Genomic DNA, 21,526 nt, shown 5'->3' on the forward strand with positions numbered 1-21,526 from the left:
AATATTTTCCTTTTAAAATCACCAGCTCTTTTATTTTTATTCCTTCTAGAACTATACATACAAAATTACTCTTGGTTCTCCATAGGTAAATACAATTATCACCCTTAGTCATTTGCCTTTCTTTCCAAGATGAACACCTAATTCACTCAATGCTTCCTTGCATACTATTGTTTTCTATCCCACTCATTATCCTGGGCATTTTTTGTTTTAAAATGTTACAGTCCATAGAAATCATGAACTCGGGTGGATTCTGATGTCTAAGTCTGAAGATGGTTTTAGCTGCTTTCATTTTTTTTAAACCCTGTGAGATAACTTCTATAAGCCTTTCTTTTTTTTTTTCCCCCACAGAGCCAAAGAATTTATTTGAATGATGAGAATTTTATCATTAACCATATTTTAAATATGGGCACTTAAGAATATAAATTTACTTCTGGGCCCCATATTAGCTGCATCTCACAAGTTTTGATATGTAACATAAGATTATTGTTCAGTTCCTAATATTGCAGTCTACATTTTCTTTTATTGTCTATAAGCCTTTCTTGACCCTTTGTTGTACTTTCATTTTATTGATTATGTTTTGGGTATTTTCACCTTTGATTTCCCGATGATTCTTTTAGCTCATTCTATAGAGAAGAGGCCAGAATTACTTGAGGTTTGGGCAGTGTAAACAATGTGGAATAGGCTAGCGAAACAGAACCACAGTTCTGAAGTGAGTATTACAAAATGGAATACTGATAAGTAGTAGCTGAGGAGAATGAAAAACTTTTAAACAACCTGACTAACTTAAGCTCTTCTGATGAAGAGCTTGACCAGACCTTGAACCCAACAGGTCGGCAAAGACCCAAGTGGCAAATCAGATATTGGTGAGAAGTGTCAATCCATGGATTTGAAAGGTGATATCACACTGTCTTGTGTTTTCTACAGGAGTGTGTCTGAGTTTGCTGCAGTATCAGGAGACAGAGACAGCATGACTTCTACCAAGATGCTGCTGCTCTTGCTGTCCATGGCTTTGGTAGACTTGTGCTCTTCTCAGGGCATCAATGACGGTAAGTTGGGGAAATGGGGGATCATACAAGCATGAGGTTAAGATTCATGGAAAAGAAGAAGGTTGAATTGAGATTTCTCAGAAATTAAGTACTTTATATTCAGAGACTAGGTGAATAAAAGAGGAGAAAACCTTAGAGTCTCTTTTCCAGAGTGCAAATATCATCTAAACAACGGGGCTCACATTTCAAGTCCATCTCTTCCTGGTGGGACCTTTCCTCTTTCTAGAAATATGAACTTTCACTTCTTCACTCTGTTTGTGTGAAAAAGCCATCTCAATGAAGATAGTATTCTAAAATTCATCTAAATATCTCATTTCCTTGACATAAAACACATGGCCACTTAAAAATATGGAGAATCTGAATTCAATTGTCTTTATTACATCAAAATTTTGACAGTAAGTAGGCACTATTCATTCTGCTCTTTATTGTATTACCTATTCTTTTATTTTTAAACACTTCTATGTCTGGTTAGGGAATGATTTGGCAAGCACACATCTATAGGAAAACTAGAAAATCCTAGCAATGGAACATTTCAGGCAAAGATGGAGGAATTTATTCATAAAAAAGAGAAAGATTAATTATTTTTTGATCTTTGGCTGTTTAAAAGAGAGATGTTGGATGGCCTGTCTTAAAGGTACCAAATCTCCAGATATAGAATAAGCATCCAGGTAATTCTTTCAAGGACTGCAAACATCCAGATAGTAGACCTCTTCTAAGACAAAGGAATACAGGTTGAAACAAAATTTTGTATTCTTACTAAATGTTTTGTCATTCTATAGAAGCAGCTTTGGTCAAGAAAATAGGAATACTAAATACATGACACTCTGATTGATTATTTGAGTTATTAGCCTGTCACCATCTTCTGAGACAAACTTGGGGCTCCAAATTCTACAATAGTCATTTCTGACTTTTCTGAAAGGTATATAAAGTTTGAAGCAGACAAAGTTGTTTTTGATACAATTACTTGAGAATCAAGCTCTATATTTTGTGGTAGTTTGACTGTTAGGTGGGAAATAAAAGTAAAGTCCTGAGAAAAAGATTTTCTTTTTTGAACAGCTTGGACAAGGAATATATTTTATCTCTGGTCTTATATAGGTTTCATGTCATGAATTCTTCACTGCAACAATTTCAAATAGACATTCTTTTGTGTGTGTGTGTGTGTGTGTGTGTGTGATTAGGTTTCTTTTTTTCCCATTTATTTATTTTCAGCATAGCAGTATCATTATTTTTTCACCACACCCAGTGCTCCATGCAATCCGTGCCCTCTATAATACCCACCACCTGGTACCCCGACCTCCCACCCCCTGACACTTCAAATCCCTCAGATTGTTTTTCAGAGTTCATAGTCTCTCATGATTCACCTCCCCTTCCACTTTACTCCAACCCCCTTCTCTCTAACTCCCCATGTCCTCCATGCTATTTGTTATGCTCCACAAATAAGTGAAACCATATGATAATTGACTCTCTCTACTTGACTTATTTCACTCAGCATAATCTCTTCCAGTCCCGTCCATGTTGCTACGAAAGTTGGGTATTCATCCTTTCTGATGGAGGCATAATACTCCATAGTGTATATGGACCACATCTTCCTTATCCATTTGTCCGTTGAAGGGCATCTTGGTTCTTTTCACAGTTTGGCGACCGTGGCCATTGCTGCTATAAACATTGGGGTACAGATGGCCCTTCTTTTCACTACATCTGTATCTTTGGGGTAAGTACCCAGGAGTGCAATGGCAGGGTCATAGGGAAGTTCTATTTTTAATTTCTTGAGGAATCTCCACACTGTTCTCCAAAGAGGCTGCACCAACTTGCATTCCCACCAACAGTGGAAGAGGGTTCCCCTTTCTCCACATCCTCTCCAACACATGTTGTTTCCTGTCTTGCTAATTTTGGCCATTCTAACTGGTGTAAGTTGATATCTCAATGTAGTTTTAATTTGAATCTCCCTGATGGCTAGTGATGATGAACATTTTTTCATGTGTCTGATAGCCATTTGTATGTCTTTATTGGAGAAGTGTCTGTCCATATCTTCTGCCCATTTTTTGATATGATTGTCTGTTTTGTTTGTGTTGAGTTTGAGGAGTTCATTATAGATCCTGGATATCAACCTTTTGTCTGTACTGTCATTTGCAGATATCTTCTCCCATTCCGTGGGTTGCCTCTTTGTTTTCTTGACTGTTTCCTTTGCTGTGCAGAAGCTTTTGATTTTGATAAAGTCCCAAAAGTTCATCTTCGCTTTTGTTTCCTTTGCCTTTGGAGACATATCTTGAAAGAAGTTGCTGTGGCTGATATTGAAGAGATTACTGCCTATGTTCTCCTCTAGGATTCTGATGGATTCCTGTCTCACATTGAGGTCTTTTAACCATTTTGAGTTTATCTTTGTGTACGGTGTAAGAGAATGGTCGAGTTTCATTCTTCTACATATAGCTGCCCAGTTTTCCCAGCACCATTTATTGAAGAGACTTTTTTCCACTGTATATTTTTTCCTGTTTTGTCGAAGATTATTTGACCATAGAGTTGAGGGTCCATATCTGGGCTCTCTACTCTGTTCCACTGGTCTATGTGTCTGTTTTTATGCCAGTACCATGCTGTCTTGGTGATCACAGCTTTGTGGTAAAGCTTGAAATCAGGTAACGTGATGCCCCCAGTTTTATTTTTGTTTTTCAACATTTCCTTGGTGATTTGGGGTCTCTTCTGATTCCATACAAATTTTAGGATTACTTGCTCCAGCTCTTTGAAGAATACCGGTGGAATTTTGATCGGAATAGCATTAAAAGTATATATTGCTCTAGGGTAAAATGTCAAGTAGACATTCTTATTCCCAGTTCACACCTGAACCATAGCTCTGGAGTTTAAATATTCTACACAATGTGCATAATCAGGAAGTGACAAAGCTGTAATACAGACTCAGCCTTGGCTGATTTCAAAGCCCTTGATGTTTCTGCCCCATTCTGTGATGTCTGTTTTAGCTTTTACTTCATCTGAAATGACTTTGACTTGTCTTCATTATGTTGGATGTTTGTAAGTTGACATCCAGACCATTCAACATATAGATTTCTTAGCTCCCCATCTCTTCTAGTTCCCAAATTGATTAACTTCTTGACTTGTGTCCCTAATCCACCTACTTCCCAAGGGCAGCCTGACAGTCTCAACACAGGGAAGTGCTCTGTTTCTCTGAGTATTGCAGAAACACTTATCAAAGTATTGAGTAACTGATCTAGAAAAATGAAGCTGAAAATATGGTTAAAGGTAGCATGTCGCCAGTATATCACCAAAATGATGCCATTAATGCAAGACTGAGTTCAATCCAACATTGGTGAGGGAGAGTGCCCCTGAGGAGAAAGAGGAAAGTTGGGATCTTTAAAAGTAAGGTTTTGGGATCTGGTTGAAGAAGGGCTTTATTAGGATTGAGTAAGGTTGATGACTTAAGAATTTTGGGGGCAAGTGTACTGAGGTATTGGGAAGAGTCTTGGAGAGTCACCAGCTGATGCCATGAAAGAGTTGAACAGATTAATGTTTCTTTAAAGGCGTTTGGGCAAGGTCCTAAAATAAGTGGCAACTCTTGAAACATTACTCTTTCTGGCCAAGAGCTTTCTGGAAGAGTGAAGTCATGTTAATGTAGCCAGGAAACTTTATGATTTCAGGTCTCTAACTTTGCCTCTCACAAGAGGTCACATAAATCCATCTACAATCATTGCAGCCCTTCATTTCCTTACAGCTAATCCAGAACTGGGAAAACTATATGACTCTGTCATCTCTGCTTCAGAACCAGTGATCATGACTGGGGTTGTAGTTTAGGAAATGTTGCTCCACTATATCCAAACTTCTTAGTATTTGGGGTTCTCTTAGACACCCTACTCATTAGGAAGTGTTTTTCTCTAAATCCTTCTACAACCAAGGGCTAGTGATTGACTAACACAAATGCCTCCCATCTGTAAGGGAATTATCTCTATGGACCTTTAACTAATTTGAATCATGAAGATACAATGTAATTTAAGACAAGGACTTAGTTGTTCAGTCTGTAAGCTTACTGTTTAAGCTTACTCATTTCAGCACTAATGCTTAATACCTTTGGTATGAAAGCCTTGAAATGGTTGGAAAGGATACCTTTCCTCAGAAAGGGGAAATGTGAAAACAGGATTCATTGGACACCCTTCACATGGAAAAAACTGAAGTTCATTTGAACAGTGTGGGTGGGAACGTGTATAGAAGAGAGGATGAAGAGAAGACCAGAGGCCATGGGGGAACTAATCGATGATAAGCCATACCACCAAAGAAATGACAATGTTGAGCAAAAGTCAACTGAATATTGTGTTGCTTCAGGAAAACCTTTATAAGTTTAAGGAGTTTCCCCAGTTCCTAGCTTGTCAAGGACCTTTCAGTTTGGGTTATGATGTTTTTTTTTTTTTTTTTTTTTTTTTTTTTTTTTTTTTTTTTTGCTTTTCTTTGCAGAAGTCCCTCAAGAGGAAAAACAGACACCCCAAGTATTAGGTGAGTTATTTCTAATTCAGTCAACTTACTTAGACTTTGTCTAAATGGATTCAAGGAATCTCTGGATCCTAGAAATACTCCAAAATTTCCATGATTTTTCTACTTTAAAAAAAATCATGCTTAAGCTTTAAAATTTCCTTTTTCAACCATCCTACTCTATTGTTTACTTTTATTAGTTCCACAGTGCAGGAGGAGTGCAAAAGACAAAAGGAAGAAAAAAAAGTTGAGCAGGGGGGAATGAATTGCCTTGGATTTAAGAGTTCTCTCAGATCTAGACAGTGCGGTCACTGCTTTCCTTCTGATTTTTTCTTGCTTCAGTTACCTGCCTTGCTTGTCTTTGTAGGGGCACACCTATTGAAGGATTCCTCAAAGAGGGTTTTGATTATCCACATGCTCTACCCCAGCACTGAGTCAATAAAATGCAGTACTTCACAGCAACCATGTCAGGATTTCATGCTTGGTATCGAGGTACAAAAGTAAATGAAACTTGGTTCCTATCTTTAAGGAACGCAGCATCTAAGGAAAGATTTGATTTGGACATAACAAAGATTGCTGTCCCAAATGTGGCAAAATAAGGTATCATAGAAGCTCAGAACTGGGGAGAAAAGGGGAAGCCTCATACAGAAGATTCCCTGTGATCTGGACCCTGGAGAGTGGAAGCATGGGGGACAGCAGAGTGAAATGTAAAGCTAAATCTATCCAATACAGTTTTCAATCATCTAGGAAAATGGAATAATCAGTAAGGTAGAAGTGAATATACAAAGATAGTGCTGAAGACATTGGCTTGTTTCATATTGAGCAGGAACTCAGAGACAGCAAAGTGAAGGTGTAATTTATTCTATGGGCAACAGAGAGTGTTTTGAAAAAGAAAGTGACACACCGATTTATTTGTGAGTCTGACAACAATCAGGAGTAAGGAGTCTGACAGCACAGACTGTATCTGTTAAGCTTGCCATCTTAACATCTGACAAAAGGTGCCATTTAGTACATGGGGAGTCCATAAAATAAATGTTGTAACCTGAAGAGAATGATTATAAGAGTGACAGCCAGGAGATGAGGAAGGAATGAATGAAAGTGGATGCAAGAGATGGTGAGGGGTTACCTAAAAATAAAATCTTTGGAGGGTGGGGAGGGGATGGCTGGCTCAGTTGGTAGAGCACAGATTCTGGATCTCACAGTTGTGAGTTCGAGGCCCACATGGGGTGTAGAGATTACTTAAAAATAAAATCTTCAAAACAGAGAGATAGAGATGGTAAGGGCTTGTTCTCAAGCACAGGTACCAGAAATTTGTCAAAAGAGACACAATACAGGGCAGACTTTATTTACACCTCCTGTTTGCCACAGACTTCACTGTTGGTGGAAGAGGATAGCAGAAAGAGGAGAGTGATGTTGGATGATTTGCTGTAGCACTGCGACAAGCAGGGTAGCTGGGAATTTCCCCTTGTTCAATAGATTCATGTCAAAATATCCTGCAAGTAGACACAGTGAAATTGTCTTGTGGTTTTTCTCAGATATCATGAGATATCTGGTGATTACAGATGATTTGATGTAATCAGAACTTGACTATATCATGGCAACTTCAGAGTAGATGGCAATATAGAATAGGCAGAAGCACCCGAATAGGCAGAGTAAACGGCCAGTGGGAAAAACTCACTCAGCTAGGTCCATGCACTGCCAGGATCTCTCTGCCCCTTCTCTTCTGGAGACTAGGCCCTGGTCATTACCTACCACCACAGAATCTAGCAATATACTCCTTCAAACTACATTTAGACCATCATACATCCCACACTTGCATCATTTCCGTTGGTGGCTAATCTCTCTTTTAACTGTTTCCTTGCTGAATTTGTGTTCTCTTGCCAAGGAGATGATGAATTATTGGAAGAAAACCCAGAGAAGTCCCAAGTCAAATCTCAAGAGGAAAACGGGGATGAGAGAGACAAACCTGGAGAGAAAGGCCATGGTCAAGCAAACAAGCCTCATAACCAGAGTCTCCAGGGAGGCCCGAAAGAACCATTTGGCAGTGGTGTCCCCAACGGCCCACATGGCTCACATGGCCCCAGAGGTCCATATCACCCCGGTGGTCTCCAATGGGCCAGGTGGCTAACAAGGACCAGGTGGCTAGCAAGGACCAGATAGCCAACAAGGACCAGGTGGCCAAGGTCATCCAGGTAGCCAACAACAACCAGTTGCCCAGCAAGGACCAGGTGGCCAAGGTCATCCAGGTGGCCAACAAGGCCAACAAGCTGCCGAGAAAGGACCAGGTGCCCAGGGAGACCAGCAGGGAAGAGATGACCAGCACGGTCAGCCCGGTGGCCAGTGACAAAGTAACCTTACTAAGGAGGTCCTCCGGTGATTCTCTAGGTATGAAGTGCATTCTTATTCACTGATCTCCTGAATTTCCCCTTTTCAATTCCTAATTTTTCTTTCTGTTCTTTGGTCTCATTGAAACCTTGACTTTAATCTCTCTTAAGCTTCTTCTTGCTGCGATTCTCCTTGCCTCACTTATCAGAGCAAGTGTTCCTTCAACCCTGAACTTCCTTGCTTGCTCTCTTTCTTTCTTTTTTTCTTCCTTCCTTTCTTTCGATTTCCTACTTCCTTCCTTTCTTTCCTTCCTTCCTTCATTTCTTTCTGTGACTCCCTCATACTTATCTTAGCCTACAACTTTTCCAAATTCTATCTCCCCACACCCTTCCTCTTCTCTCCTCTCTTCCCTTCTCTCTACTCTCTCCTGGCCTCCTCCTTTCACAGCTGCTTCTTCTTCTCTCTCTCATAATATGATGTTTTATACTGTCTTCTACTACCTACTAGTAGAAATACGGACATAGATCATATCAAAGCCAAATTAATATGTCTGTTTAAAATTCTTCTCTTCATTTAGAAATGGATAGACATCAACTGGTGACCATGGACTGTTCAGTGGTGGAAACATAGCCTTTCCTTTCCCTGACTTCAAATCATCAATAAAGTCATCAGCATGAAAGCCCTGGCTCTTGTTTTCCTTCTAGGGCCATGGTTCTTGGTCAGGGGACAGGAGGGACAGGTTGGGAGATCCAAAGCCCTGAGTGGGCTCCACATGTTGTCTAGTGTACAAGTTTCCACAACTCAGATTTCCATAATTTCGTGAGGACTTAACCACCACCAATATTACCAAGCCAAAAATGTATCTTCTTGAGACCAGTAAGGGTGGTGACCAAGTTTCGATTACAAATATGCACGCCCTTTTCTGAGCTTAAATGCAGAGAATAGTACCTTGTGAACTCCTATGATTTCTGGTAGTCATTCAATATATGTGTGTCATAGTATGAGGTTAGGGTGTGTGGGAAACGGAACACTGTGCACTGTTGGTGGGAATGCAAACTGGTGCAGCCACTATAAAAAACAGTATGGAGCCTCCTCAAAAACTGAAAACTAGAACAACAAAAGAATCCAGCGGGCCCACTGCTGGGTATTTCTCCAAAGAGAAGGAAAGCTCTACTTTGAAAAGACACATGCACCCCTATTGTTCATTGCAGCATTATTTACAAGAGCCACAATATGGAAGCAGCATAAGGATTTGTGGAGAGATGAACGGATCAAGAAGATGTGGTGTGTAGACATAATGGAATACTAATCGTGATGAAGAAGAAGGAAATCTTGCCCTTTGGGACAATATAGACAGGTCTAGAGAGTAGAATGCCAAGTGAAATAAGTCAGAGAAAGACAAATTCCCTGTGACTTCATACCCACGGGGAAGCTACAAACCAAAACAAATGAGCTAACAAAACAAAACAGATACACACTAATAGATACAGAGAACTAATTATCCAGTTGTCAGAAGGCAGGGTGAGGGAGGTTGGGCAAAACAGGATGAACAAGTAGATGAAAAGGTACAAACATATATTTACAAAATCAATAAAACACAGAGATATGACCTACACAGAAGGAACGCAGGAATACAGTTAATACTACCTAATAATTTTCTATCTTAATAGGTGGTAGGTCGACTTTTCCAGGTGATCCTTCATAATGTATATAAATGTTGAATCACTATGTTGTCCACCTGGAACTCACGTAATATTGTATGTCAGCTAGTTTCCACATTTTTCAAAAGAGAGAAAAGGGACCATAAGAACATAGAAATGAATAGGGAAAATGAGGACACACAGATGTACACAGGGAGAAGGGCAAGTGATGCTCAAGGCAGAGATTAGGGAAATGTGGCAGAAACTAAGGAGCACCAAAGACTGCTAGGAAACCAGCAGAAGCTAAGAGCAAAGCCTGGAAGAGCTTCTTCCTGAGAGCCCTCAGACTGCACCAAAAGCTCGTTCTTAGACTTCTAGTGTCCAGAACTGTGAGGAAATAAATTTCTGTCCTTTAAGCCAATCACTTTGTAGTCCTTTGTTACAGCAACTCTAGCCAAAGAATCTGGTGAGAATTTTTAATTGAAGGGAGATACTTGGACTAATGACAATACATTTTTTCCATCCACCTCAGAAGCATCTGAGTGAAGAGCAGCAGAAAGAGATTTGACAGGGAACATCCCTCAGGTGGTGGGCTCCATAGAGACAGCCTAGGAACTGTGCTTTACCTTGAGGTTCTTGTTTTTCTGAGTGTCCAAATTGGATGACACCTGTGGACACTCATGCATGTGAATGCCAGTGGACCCAAAGGCTGACAATAAAATTCGGTGAGGATAAAGAAGGTTCTAGTGAACATTTCTAGCAAGAGTATAAGTAGTTTGCTCTTAGTACTAGTGCTAGTGAAGAATTTACAGGTCAGGAAAACAGACACAATGGAAACATGTTTAAATCTGTCGATTCCCATACCCCCTGCCATGTTCACGTCTGAAATCAGTCCTAGAACTGACCTCCTCTTTGGAAGCAAAATTCTTCTCTGCCTGCTGGCAATCTCAGTACCCTCATAGGCTTGCCATATAATTTCTGAAGAAATGTGACTATCCTATCTATGGATATATTTCACAGTGAAAAATATATGAAGCCATATAAACCTGGGGGTTGAATCATTGGAAAGTCACTGGGGTGAAGACTCAAGAAAAAATTAGAAGCTTTCTCTTTATCATGCAAGCAGGGTAGTAGTCCCAGCTCTGATCTTTACCCAAAACTTAAGAAATGTCAGGTCTGCATCCTGACAGATGCTAAAAACATCTATCCCAATTTTATTCTTGAGAACACAGTAGATAACTTCAGGGTGGGTGTGTAGACCCACAGGAACCACTGAAGGATTTGTCCCACCTAGACTCCCACTCCCCCAGGAAGCTCATGATGGCATTGCTGTTGTTCAGTTGTTACTGTCCAGTCATATCTGCTATTGAAAATCTCTCTACATAGCTAACTGACGTTTTTTCTCCAGTTCACTATGACTCTGCCAAGTGAGTGCAATTCTCTTTGGGCAGGATGGAATTTGGAAAACGTGTACCATGAAAACCTGACAAGGTTATTCCTCAGTAAGATCCAGCCTCTCTTCAGTCAGTAAGGTGAAGTGACTGAGAGTTGGAAGCTTGAGAAGCAATAGTGTTTCTCTATTACAAAAGCTTCTTAGCATTTTTTTTTCCTACCTAGTGCAAGAAGCACTTTACTCAACTGTCTATCTCTCAGAATCCTAGGTTCACCATTTTCCTTGGCATTGATCACAGATTCGTCTAGCTGAGTACACGGTGACTAGCACTCTGGCTGACCTTGTTGCTCGAAACGCTGATGATAGTTCAGTGCTCCCAGAGACAATTCCAGTGTTCTCATGGAAACCTGGAACCCAGGTTCCTGGCAGCTTCTCCCATCAGCCAGCTCTGGTCTACAGACAATAGGCCATCAAGGGCTTTCAGTGATGCGGGTTTTCCCCTCAGCAGAGCATCTATGGTTGCCTCAGTGAAGAAGATCTCTTCAGGGATCTCCTGGGGAATAAGAGGTGGTTTCTTATGTCTTCTGTAGGAATCCTTGCTGACATTACCATCTCCGTGAACTGTCTGATCCTTTTTAATTCTATAATTGGGGAATTGCAGCAAGTCTACCTTGGATATGAGGCCAGCATTGTGTCCAACATTCATGGAGCTCTTCCAACAGCACATTAGGGCTGGATTTATGTGCCCTTGCCAGAATATGAGTCATTATTGAGGGCCCCTGGCTCCATAAATTCTCCATACCCAGCTTAAATATAGAGAACCTTTTGATCCATCACCCTCAAGACCCATCTCCAGCATGTTTTCTTATTTCTGCTGATTTGTTAGCAGTATGTGAGAGTATTAGCTTGTTTTTTTCTATTTGTTTGTTTGTTTCTGTTTTTTTTTTTTTTTTTTTTTTTAGAATGGAAATTGTACTTACCATATTGGGCTGTGTTGATACTTTGTCCTGAAGAAATGGGGAGTCATAGGACATATCTTGAGGAGAATAAGTGTTTCCTTCCTTCACATTGAGTTAATTAAACAGTTTTCAGGAGTGCAATGGCTCTCCTGTCCTTGTAGGTTGTAGGGGTTTGCTCTTGGTGGCCCTGGAGGTTCCAGGAAATTTAATGGTTTCATAGTTTCAGGTTCACCCACCTAAATATCCCTCTCTCAGGTATGAGGGTTCCACTTCCACTGTTTAATGTCAGGAATAATTATTGTAACATAATAGCTCCAGCTATTATTATCCCTCTCCTATATTATTATCCTCCTCTCTTTGAGTGTCTTAGTTTGCATGCACTCACTGTATCATCCCACTGAAAAACAAAACCAATGGAAAAAATTAAAAAAAAAAAAACCCATGCTCCGTTCTTTACTATCCTTAATAATAAAACTCATTAGGAAATGATGCATTTCCCATCACTCTGCTTTCTCTTAATTCATTCCCCCTGAACCCAGCTTCTGCCCCAATACCATCCGTGTTGCAAGATCCAAAGTTTTTTTTTTGTTATATCAATTTCACTGTTTTCCTCAGCAGCATTTGAAAGCTGATCTCCCCCTCTCCTAACACAATGACATCTCTTATTTCCAGTCAACCAGACATTTCATTGCTTTTTTTCTTACCTTCCTACAGGCTCTACTTTTTTCTTTTGCTGTGGCCTCTCTCCAATTTGCCTTCTAAAGATTTGAATATCTCAGGGTTCAAATCTACTGTCACTCCTCTAGAAAGCTTTTAGGTAATCCTTTTTTTATGTTAATGACTCCTAAATATATATCTCTTATTTTAATCTTTAGTGAAAGATTCAGATACTCAGTTATCTATTTGACATTTCCACCTGGTTATTTCCTAGATCTTCTAAACGTAATATGTTAAAAAAAAGAATTTTTGATTATTGTTCTCCCAACCCCCTTAACATTTTCCACTCAATCTTAGGTAGTTGTATAGTCAGAATTGTTAAAGTAAAATGATGTACTTTCCGATTCTTCTTCTTCTTCAATTCCTTCGCTTTATCTAATTGAGTAATAAGACCTATCAGCTTTACCTATATAATATACAGAATTCATCTTTTTAAAATGTCCTAATTCTAGTGGTGTCTGGGGGGCTCATTCATTTAACTGTGTGATTCTTGGTTTTGGCTTAGGTCATGATCTCAGGGATTGTGAGATTGAGCCCTGCTACATGCTCTATGCTCAGCAGAAATCTGCTTGGATACTCTCTCCTTCTGCACCCCCCTCAAATAAATAAATAAATCTTGAAAAAAAATGTTTTAACTTTATTACCACCATCCAAATCTGAGCCGCTGTGATTTCTCAGAAGGACCACTTACTACACTATAACTTATTAGCTGGTCCCCTTAATTGTCCTCTTGCCCATTCCAACACATAGTACATAGTGCTTCCATTCTTTTATATCCAAAGTAAATTTAAATCTACATATAAATCAAATTGTATTTCACGTGGTTTCAATTCTTTTGATGTTTTCTCATGGCACTTAAATCTAAATTCCCTCTCATTACTTAAAAGGCTTTTTTTTTTTTTAAAAAAAAAGATTTTATTTCCTTATATGACAAAGATCACAAGTAGGCAGAGAGGTAGGCAAAGAGAGAGAGAGGAGGAAGCAGGCTTCCCGCTGAGCAGAGAGCCCAATGCGGGGCTCAATCCCAAGACCCTGGGATCATGACCTGAGCCAAAGGCAGAGGCTTTAACCCACTGAGCCACCCAGGTGCCCCTAAAAGGCTTTTTTATGATCTTGCCAGTCACTACTTCCTCACTATGCTCTGGTCACTCAGATCTTATTTCCCTTCTCAAACATTTGCTCCTGGGGGTACTTGCACTTGCAGTGCCATCTTTTTGAGAGATTTATTTGTCCAGGATGGCACATGGCTGGATTGTATTTGTGATTCAAGTTTTAGTATGAAATCTGTTTCTCAGGTAGGTCTATTCTAACTATACTCTATAAAGCTCTTCCTCTTCTCCATTTATTCTTTTTTTTTAATTTTTAATTTTTTATTGTTTATAAACATATATTTTTATCCCCAGGGGTACAGGTCTGTGAATCGCCAGGTTTACACACTTCACAGCACTCACCATAGCACATACCTTCCCCAATGTCCATAACAGAACCACCCTTCTCCCAACCCCCCTCCCCTCAGCAACCCTCAGTTTTTTGTGAGATTAAGAGTCACTTATGGTTTGTCTCCCTCCCAATCCCATCTTGTTTCAATGATTCTTCTCCTACCCCCTTAACCCCTCATGTCACATCTCCACTTCCTCATATCAGGGAGATCATATGATAGTTGTCTTTCTCCAATTGCCTTATTTCGCTAGCATGATACCCTCTAGTTCCATCAACGTTGTCCCAAATGGCAAGATTTCATTTCTTTTGATGGCTGCATAGTATTCCATTGTGTGTGTGTGTGTGTGTGTGTGTGTGTGTGTGTGTGTGTGTATACCACATCTTCTTTATCCATTCATCTGTGGATGGACATCTAGGTTCTTTCCATAGTTTGGCTATTGTAGACATTGCTGCTATAAATATTTGGGTGCACATGCCCCTTCGGATCACTACATTTGTATCTTTAGGGTAAATACCCAGTAGTGCAATTGCTGGTCATAGGGTAGTTCTATTTTCAACATTTTGAGGAACCTCCATGTTGTTTTCCAGAGTGGTTGCACCAGCTTGCATTCCCACTATCAGTGTAGGAGGGTTCCCCTTTCTCCGCATCCTCGCCAGCATCTGTCATTTCCTGACTTGTTAATTTTAGCCATTCTGACTGGTGTGAGGTGGTATCTCATTGTGGTTTTGATTTGCATTTCCCTGATGCCGAGTGATGCTGAGCACTTTTTCATGTGTCTGTTGGCCATCTGGATGTCTTCTTTGCAGAAATGTTTATTCATGTCTTCTGCCCATTTCTTGATTGGATTATTTATTCTTTGGGTGTTGAGTTTGCTAAGTTCTTCATAGATTTTGGACACTAGCCCTTTATCTGATATGTCGTTTGCAAATATCTTCTCCCATTCTGTCAGTTGTCTTTTGGTTTTGTTAACCGTTTCCTTTGCTGTGCAAAAGCTTTTGATCTTGATAAAATCCCAGTAGTTCATTTTTGCCCTTGCTCCCCTTGCCTTTGGTGATGTTCCTAGGAAGATGTTGCTGCGGCTGAGGTCGAAGAGGTTGCTGCCTGTGTTCTCCTCAAGGATTTTGATGGATTCCTTTCACACATTGAGGTCCTTCATCCATTTTGAGTCTATTTTCTCTGTGGTATAAGGAAATAGTCCAACTTCATTTTTCTGCATGTGGTTGTCCAATTTTCCCAACACCATTTATTGAAGAGGCTGTCTTTTTTCCATTGGACATTCTTTCCTGCTTTGTCGAAGATGAGTTGACCTTAGAGTTGAGGGTCTATTTCTGGGCTCTCTATTCTGTTCCATTGATCTATGTGTCTGTTTTTGTGCCAGTACCATGCTGTCTTGATGATGACAGCTTTGTAATAGAGCTTGAAGTCCGGAATTGTGATGCCACCAACTTTGGCTTTCTTTTTCAATATTTCTTAGGCTATTCGAGGTCTTTTCTGGTTCCATATAAATTTTAGGATTATTTGTTCCATTTCTTTGGAAAAAAAATGGATGGTATTTTGATAGGAATTGCATTAAATGTGTAGATTGCTTTAGGTAGCATAGACATTTTCACAATATTTATTCTTCCAATCCAGGAGCAAGGAACATTTTTCCATTTCTTTGTGTCTTCCTCAATTTCTTTCATGAGTACTTTATGGTGTTCTGAGTATAGATTCTTTGCCTCTTTGGTTAGGTTTATTCTTAGGTATCTTATAGTTTGGGGTGCAATTGTAAATGGGATTGACTCCTTAATTTCTCCTTCTTCTGTCTTGTTGTTGGTGTAGACATGCAACTGATTTCTGTGCATTGACTTTGTATCCTGACACTTTACTGAATTCCTGTACAAGTTCTAGCAGTTTTGGAGTGGAGTCTTTTGGGTTTTCCACATATAGTATCATATCATCTGCGAAGAGTGATAGTTTGACTTCTTCTTTGCTGATTTGGATGCCTTTAATTTCCTTTTGTTGTCTGATTGCTGAGGCTAGGACTTCTAGTACTATGTTGAATAGCAGTGGTGATAATGGACATCTCTGCCGTGTTCCTGACTTTAGCAGAAAAGCTTTCAGTTTTTCTCCATTGAGAATGATATTTGCGGTGGGTTTTTCATAGATGGCTTTGATAATATTGAGGTATGTGCCTCTATCCCTACGCTTCTAAGCATTTTGATCAGGAAGGGATGCTGTACTTTGTTAAATGCTTTTTCAGCATCTATTGAGAGTATCAGATGGTTCTTGTTCTTTCTTTTATTAATGTGTTGTATCACATTGATTGATTTGAGGTTGTTGAACCAACCTTGCAGCCCTGGAATAAATCTCACTTGGTCATGGTGAATAATCCTTTTAATTTACTGTTGAATCCTATTGGCTAGCCCTGCTCCAAGCTCACTGAGCCTGCAACTGGTTCAAGGTAACCCCGAGCTGAGAGCTCACTCCTCTGCTCTGTCTCTGTAGCCAGCTTCCCCATTCTAATACCTGCAAGCTTTGTGACGCTCAGACACCCCCGATCCTTCTGTGACCCTGCGGGACCTGAGGCCACACTGACCCCGCGTGGGCTTCACCTCGGTTTAGCCTCTGGAGCAATATCCCTCAGCGGAACAGACTTTTAAATGTCCTGATTTTGTGCTCTGTTGCTCCACCACTTGCCGGGAGCTGGCCCCTCCCCCCGCAGTCTATCTTCCTGTCGCTTTGGATTCATTTCTCCGCCAGTCCTACCTTTCAGAGAGAGGTTGATTTTCTGTTTCTAGAATTGCTGTTCTTCTTATCTTCGATCTCCCGTTGGATTTGTAGGTGTTTGCAATCTTTAGATAAGCTATCTAGCTGATCTCCTGCTAGCTGAAGTAGTCTCAGCCTGCTACTTCTCTGCCATCTTGACTCCTCCCTTCCTCTTCTCCAGTTATTCTAAGCTGTATCAATCATGACTTATAACTCTGAGTTTGTTTACATGATCATTATCTGTCTTCCACCATGTTTTTGGATTTTGTCACATTTCATCTGTATTTACAGCATGAAATATTGTGTATAACACTCAGATATTCAGTTTGTGAGTGTATGTGTAGTTACTATACAAGGAATAAAAACAAGAAGGAATTTGCCTGCATTCTCTGTAAACTGTTTGCTACATTCTCTTAGAGTAAACCTGGAAAACTCTACTCCAAACAGAATCAAAGAATAATACAAGTCTTCTTTCAACCCTAAGTTATCATCGTTGCCTAATTCCTCAGAATTAATATAATCTCAGAAGATAAGCCATTTGGTTACATCACTTTCATCCTAGATATGTCAGTAAGTAGAATTATGTACAATAAGAGATTTCTAATACAGCTTCTCTTTCCATGTTAGTATCCTTTGCCTGGCTGCTGTTTACAGAGAAGTTGAATGTTAAGGTGTTAATGTTTCTTATGTAAGTAAATTATCAAAATTCTCAAGTCTACAACATGAAAACATCAAACATGGATTTTCCAAGATTTCTCTTAGCCCCCAGGTTTTTTTTTTTTTCCTTCGTTCCCATGCCTAATAAATCCAAATATATTGGCCTTTGCATATGTGGGAGGTGGGACAGGTATTCTTTAAGACTATATTGAAAAGAATGTAAGCTTCAGTGTATGCTTCCAATTTTCTGCTATCTCTTTAACTTACAAAGGACTCAATATAATTCTTTTAAAATTTATCCTTTTAATCAACATGTATCTTGCACACTCAGATTCAGATAAGAAAAATTAACATATGAAACTAATGTAGAATTAATTTTTATTTTTGCCAAATTTATTGATGAGAATATTTACAAACATTTTTTCTCCACACAAAGATTATGGCTATTCTAGGCTAGTTAGTAACATAGTTAATCACTCCAAAATATCCTTTCTGCAACATAAATGATATGCTTTTTCTGGAATTTCCCAAAGAGTTATTTCATAAATAATATATGTATAATCCAAGTAGTATTCTCCTGGCATGTAGTGGTGATCTGTATTGAATCAATGTCCTCGTTGACAGTTTTGATGTTTTATCATTTCAGTGCATTAGTTTTTGATTGACGGTCTTATCTTATACGGGTATCTTGACAATCAGTGTCTGGTACACTCTTTGTCTGCTAAAAGCAATTCTGTATGTTCTTTTATGGAGAAATGTACTTCAATAATCAATCAGTAAGTTCCTTCTTTGGCCAACTTTGTTTTATAGAAACTTTCTATATAAACTCTCCTTCTCTCACACTTACAGAGTATCTTTCTTTCATTGATCTATTGTCCCAAAATAATTTTTGAACTTGTGACAATATTTACTTTAATTACAATACATATTTAAACCATGATTATAATCAGTATTATTTTCTGCCACATTCACAGACTTGCATAACATTTGATTAAGAACTGTCACCATATTGAACTTTTTTCAAAGGTGGAGTCTAGTTGGATGGTCTGTGGAGAAAACCTAACTAGGACCATGGGGATGAGTGAGCTGCTTTTCATAGGGATGCAAATAACAACTAGATACTATTACAGTTGTTCTGAATTAGTTGTACAATTTTGCATCTAGAGAAATGATTTAGAACTAACTATGGAAATATTCTCTCCTCTGGCAGTTAATATTAAGATATTAACTTTTATATGTTCCAAAACATGTTTAAAGAAAAAACTCTGAAAGGGAGGAGAGAGAGAGAGAGAAGAAAGAGACTAAGAGAAAGAGGCAAAATCTGATCTACGTGAGATTTCCTAAGTTACAATTATAGATATAGTAAATACATTTAAGCACAATTAACCATATGAAACCAACATTAATGCAAGAACCAAAGACAACTAAGAAACATCATGTCTTCCTTCGTCCTAGTAAATGATAGTTGGGCCTTCAGATCTGTTCATGGTGTTAAAAATTTCTTCTGTTCAGAATATACTTTACTTTCCATAGCACTGTTAGTGATGTCTGTCTTAGTTTTTTGCTCCCCAGAATTAGGATAAATGAATGGCTTGAGGGATAGATTAGAGCTATTAACTCACCAATGATCACTGCTAATTCAGTTTCTGGCATAAAGTAGCTAGAGGTAGCTACGAGAAAGGCCAAATAGTAGGCAATGAAAAGGAGGAGAAAGGAGATGACAGCTTTCATGGCTCCCACGTGGGCTTCTATGTTGAAGTCTCTGCACCGGGTGGCACTGACCTTCATCTGCCTGTTATGTCTCCAGAGGGAGAGGATCAAGAGGAGAAATGAGATCAGGGATGCAGAAAAAGGGAGGAGCGTTAACAGGTTGAGGCAAATCTTGATGGAAGCATACTGAGCTTTATTTACTCTGCATCTCACAGTTACATTTGCTTTCCTCTTTGTCTTAACACAATACCTGAAATCATCATTCAAATTCTCAGTCACAACAAGGCTAATAAATGCAGAGAGGGCCAAGCACCCCAGCAGGATCCTAGGAATCATGCTGTCAATTCTCCACTTCATCCAGAGGAAAAGGGGATGGTAAAAGTTTGCAATCTTGAGGAAATAGAAAATGCTGAGGCAGGTGGCAAACCAGACACTTAAATGGTTGGTTAGTGTCCAGAAGAAGTCAATGATTCTCATTTGTTTACCGGCAGTATATACATCTGGATACAGCACCAATATGAAACAATCTAATAGTATTATACATAATAGACAAATTCTGGATATGGCCAGACTTGTGAGGATTAAATCAATGGAGGTGATCTTCCTATTCTTGATCCAGCCCATGCAGTTTACCAATCCAATGAATGCATTCCCTAAAATCCCCATTGAAAACTCTCCAGCTGCTATGAGCATTAAGGTAGTTTCCACTTTATCCGGCATGGTAAAATACAGAAAAAAAACCAACTGGTTTCAAGCTGAACTGATGTAGTTTGATAGGTACACCTACTTCTCGATTTTGCTCTAATTTCCTTTGCCTCTCTTATTGTAGTCTGCCTTGTGGTGGAGACTGGAGTGAAAAATGAAGACTGTAGCTATCATCATTAAATCCTAATTAGTATTGAGAAGCAAATGTGGTTGGCAATCCCTGTCCTGGCCACTGCCTGTGTCACCTGTATGTAAAACTGGGATCGGCAGGCCTTACTTTTCCACATATGGTTAATTTAGGCTGAGCTACATTTTAGGATGCAAATTAGACCTGTTCCTTTTCATGGTCCTGCATTGTCTGTGTTTTGCAAGGCTATGTTTTGCAAATTTTGGATTCATTAATCTGGGACACATACTAGTAACCTCAATAGGGCTGCTAGATTTAGCAAATAAAAATACAGGACACCCAGTTAAACCTGAATTTCAAAGAAACAATAAATGATCTTTCACTGAAAAAATAAATTAAAATAAAATAAAATAAATGATTTTTTTAAGTGTATGTCCCAAATTGCATGAAATTAGTACTTCCAGGAAGTACTAAAATTCAAATTTAATTGGGTGTTCTGTATTTTATCTGGCAAATCTAAACTCCAAGGATTTTCTGGTTATTACAAAACAGGCCAAAATCGAAATTTGTAGAGGAATCTTCATTTTCCTAAATGATAATATTGATTACTGCTAAAAATCCAAAGTTTGGGTTAGCATTGAGAACTGTACATTTTTGGGGGTTCTAAAAGATTAACACTAAATATAGATTATCTGGGTCTAAAAAACATTTTAGCTCATTTATCTTGGTTGTTCAGATGAAGAGTTACATGCACAAGATCTTTTAAAATAACGCATTGTCTTCTTAGTCAAATCAATTTAATGGTCATTTGGTTTGTGATGTAATATATAACAAGACGAAGGAGCCCTAATGGAGTATTGATTATCTTTATATTTAAAATGTTCTCAAGAGCAGTGCACACATGAAAGAAGAGATTAAAATTCTGTGTTTTTATCTATTCTACACCCTCTGCCTTGCCAAACTGCATCTGAGAATCTAGATCATTAGCCTTTCTAAACTATAAGGGAAGAGACAGATGATTAAGTTTACCTCATTCTTACAAGCTACTCCTATTTTGAAGTAGCTTCTCTAATTTAGAGTTACTGAGAAACACTTTGCTATATAGAATTTCCGTAGAATAATTCTGGGGTGATGATACTTTCTTTGGCTACATGTATCTTTCCATCCTTCTTTAAAGGACAAACCTTCATTCCCAAGATGCAGCCTTGATTTTTGTCTCATTACATAGCGAGATTCACAGATGACTGCTTTCCTCTGATCTTGGAAATGATCCCTGACCCATGCATATCATTTTCTTCTCCTTAGTATCCTGGTAAATAAAAGGTCTCTGTAACTATGATACCTTTACTCAAATAAATTTGAGGATATGTTTTTGTTCTTTGTTGTTTTTCAGGTAAGTATAGATTTTCTGCATACTTGTGTTGTATAGCATATAAATTAGGGTGCAGCTACTATGGAAACAGGATGAAAGTTCGTCAAAGGATTAAAAATATAACTACCACATGAACCAGCATCCCCCAAATCTGGTTATTTATCTAAAAGAATCGAAATCAAGATCTCAAAGTGATATTAGCCCTGTTCATTGCAGTGT

General features: G+C 39.0%; 1 protein-coding gene across 1 annotated transcript; it reads right to left on the bottom strand.

The window, feature by feature from the left end:
- Positions 1-18,884: 18,884 nt before the first annotated feature.
- Positions 18,885-19,823, bottom strand: TAS2R7 (taste 2 receptor member 7). The gene has a single exon (XM_059404747.1). It carries the CDS (start codon positions 19,821-19,823, stop codon positions 18,885-18,887), a length of 939 nt encoding a protein of 312 aa, XP_059260730.1.
- Positions 19,824-21,526: the final 1,703 nt, after the last annotated feature.

This window comes from Mustela nigripes, chromosome 6 (genome assembly GCF_022355385.1).
Source record: "Mustela nigripes isolate SB6536 chromosome 6, MUSNIG.SB6536, whole genome shotgun sequence".
In the NCBI taxonomy this organism is placed as follows: Eukaryota; Metazoa; Chordata; class Mammalia; order Carnivora; family Mustelidae; genus Mustela; species Mustela nigripes.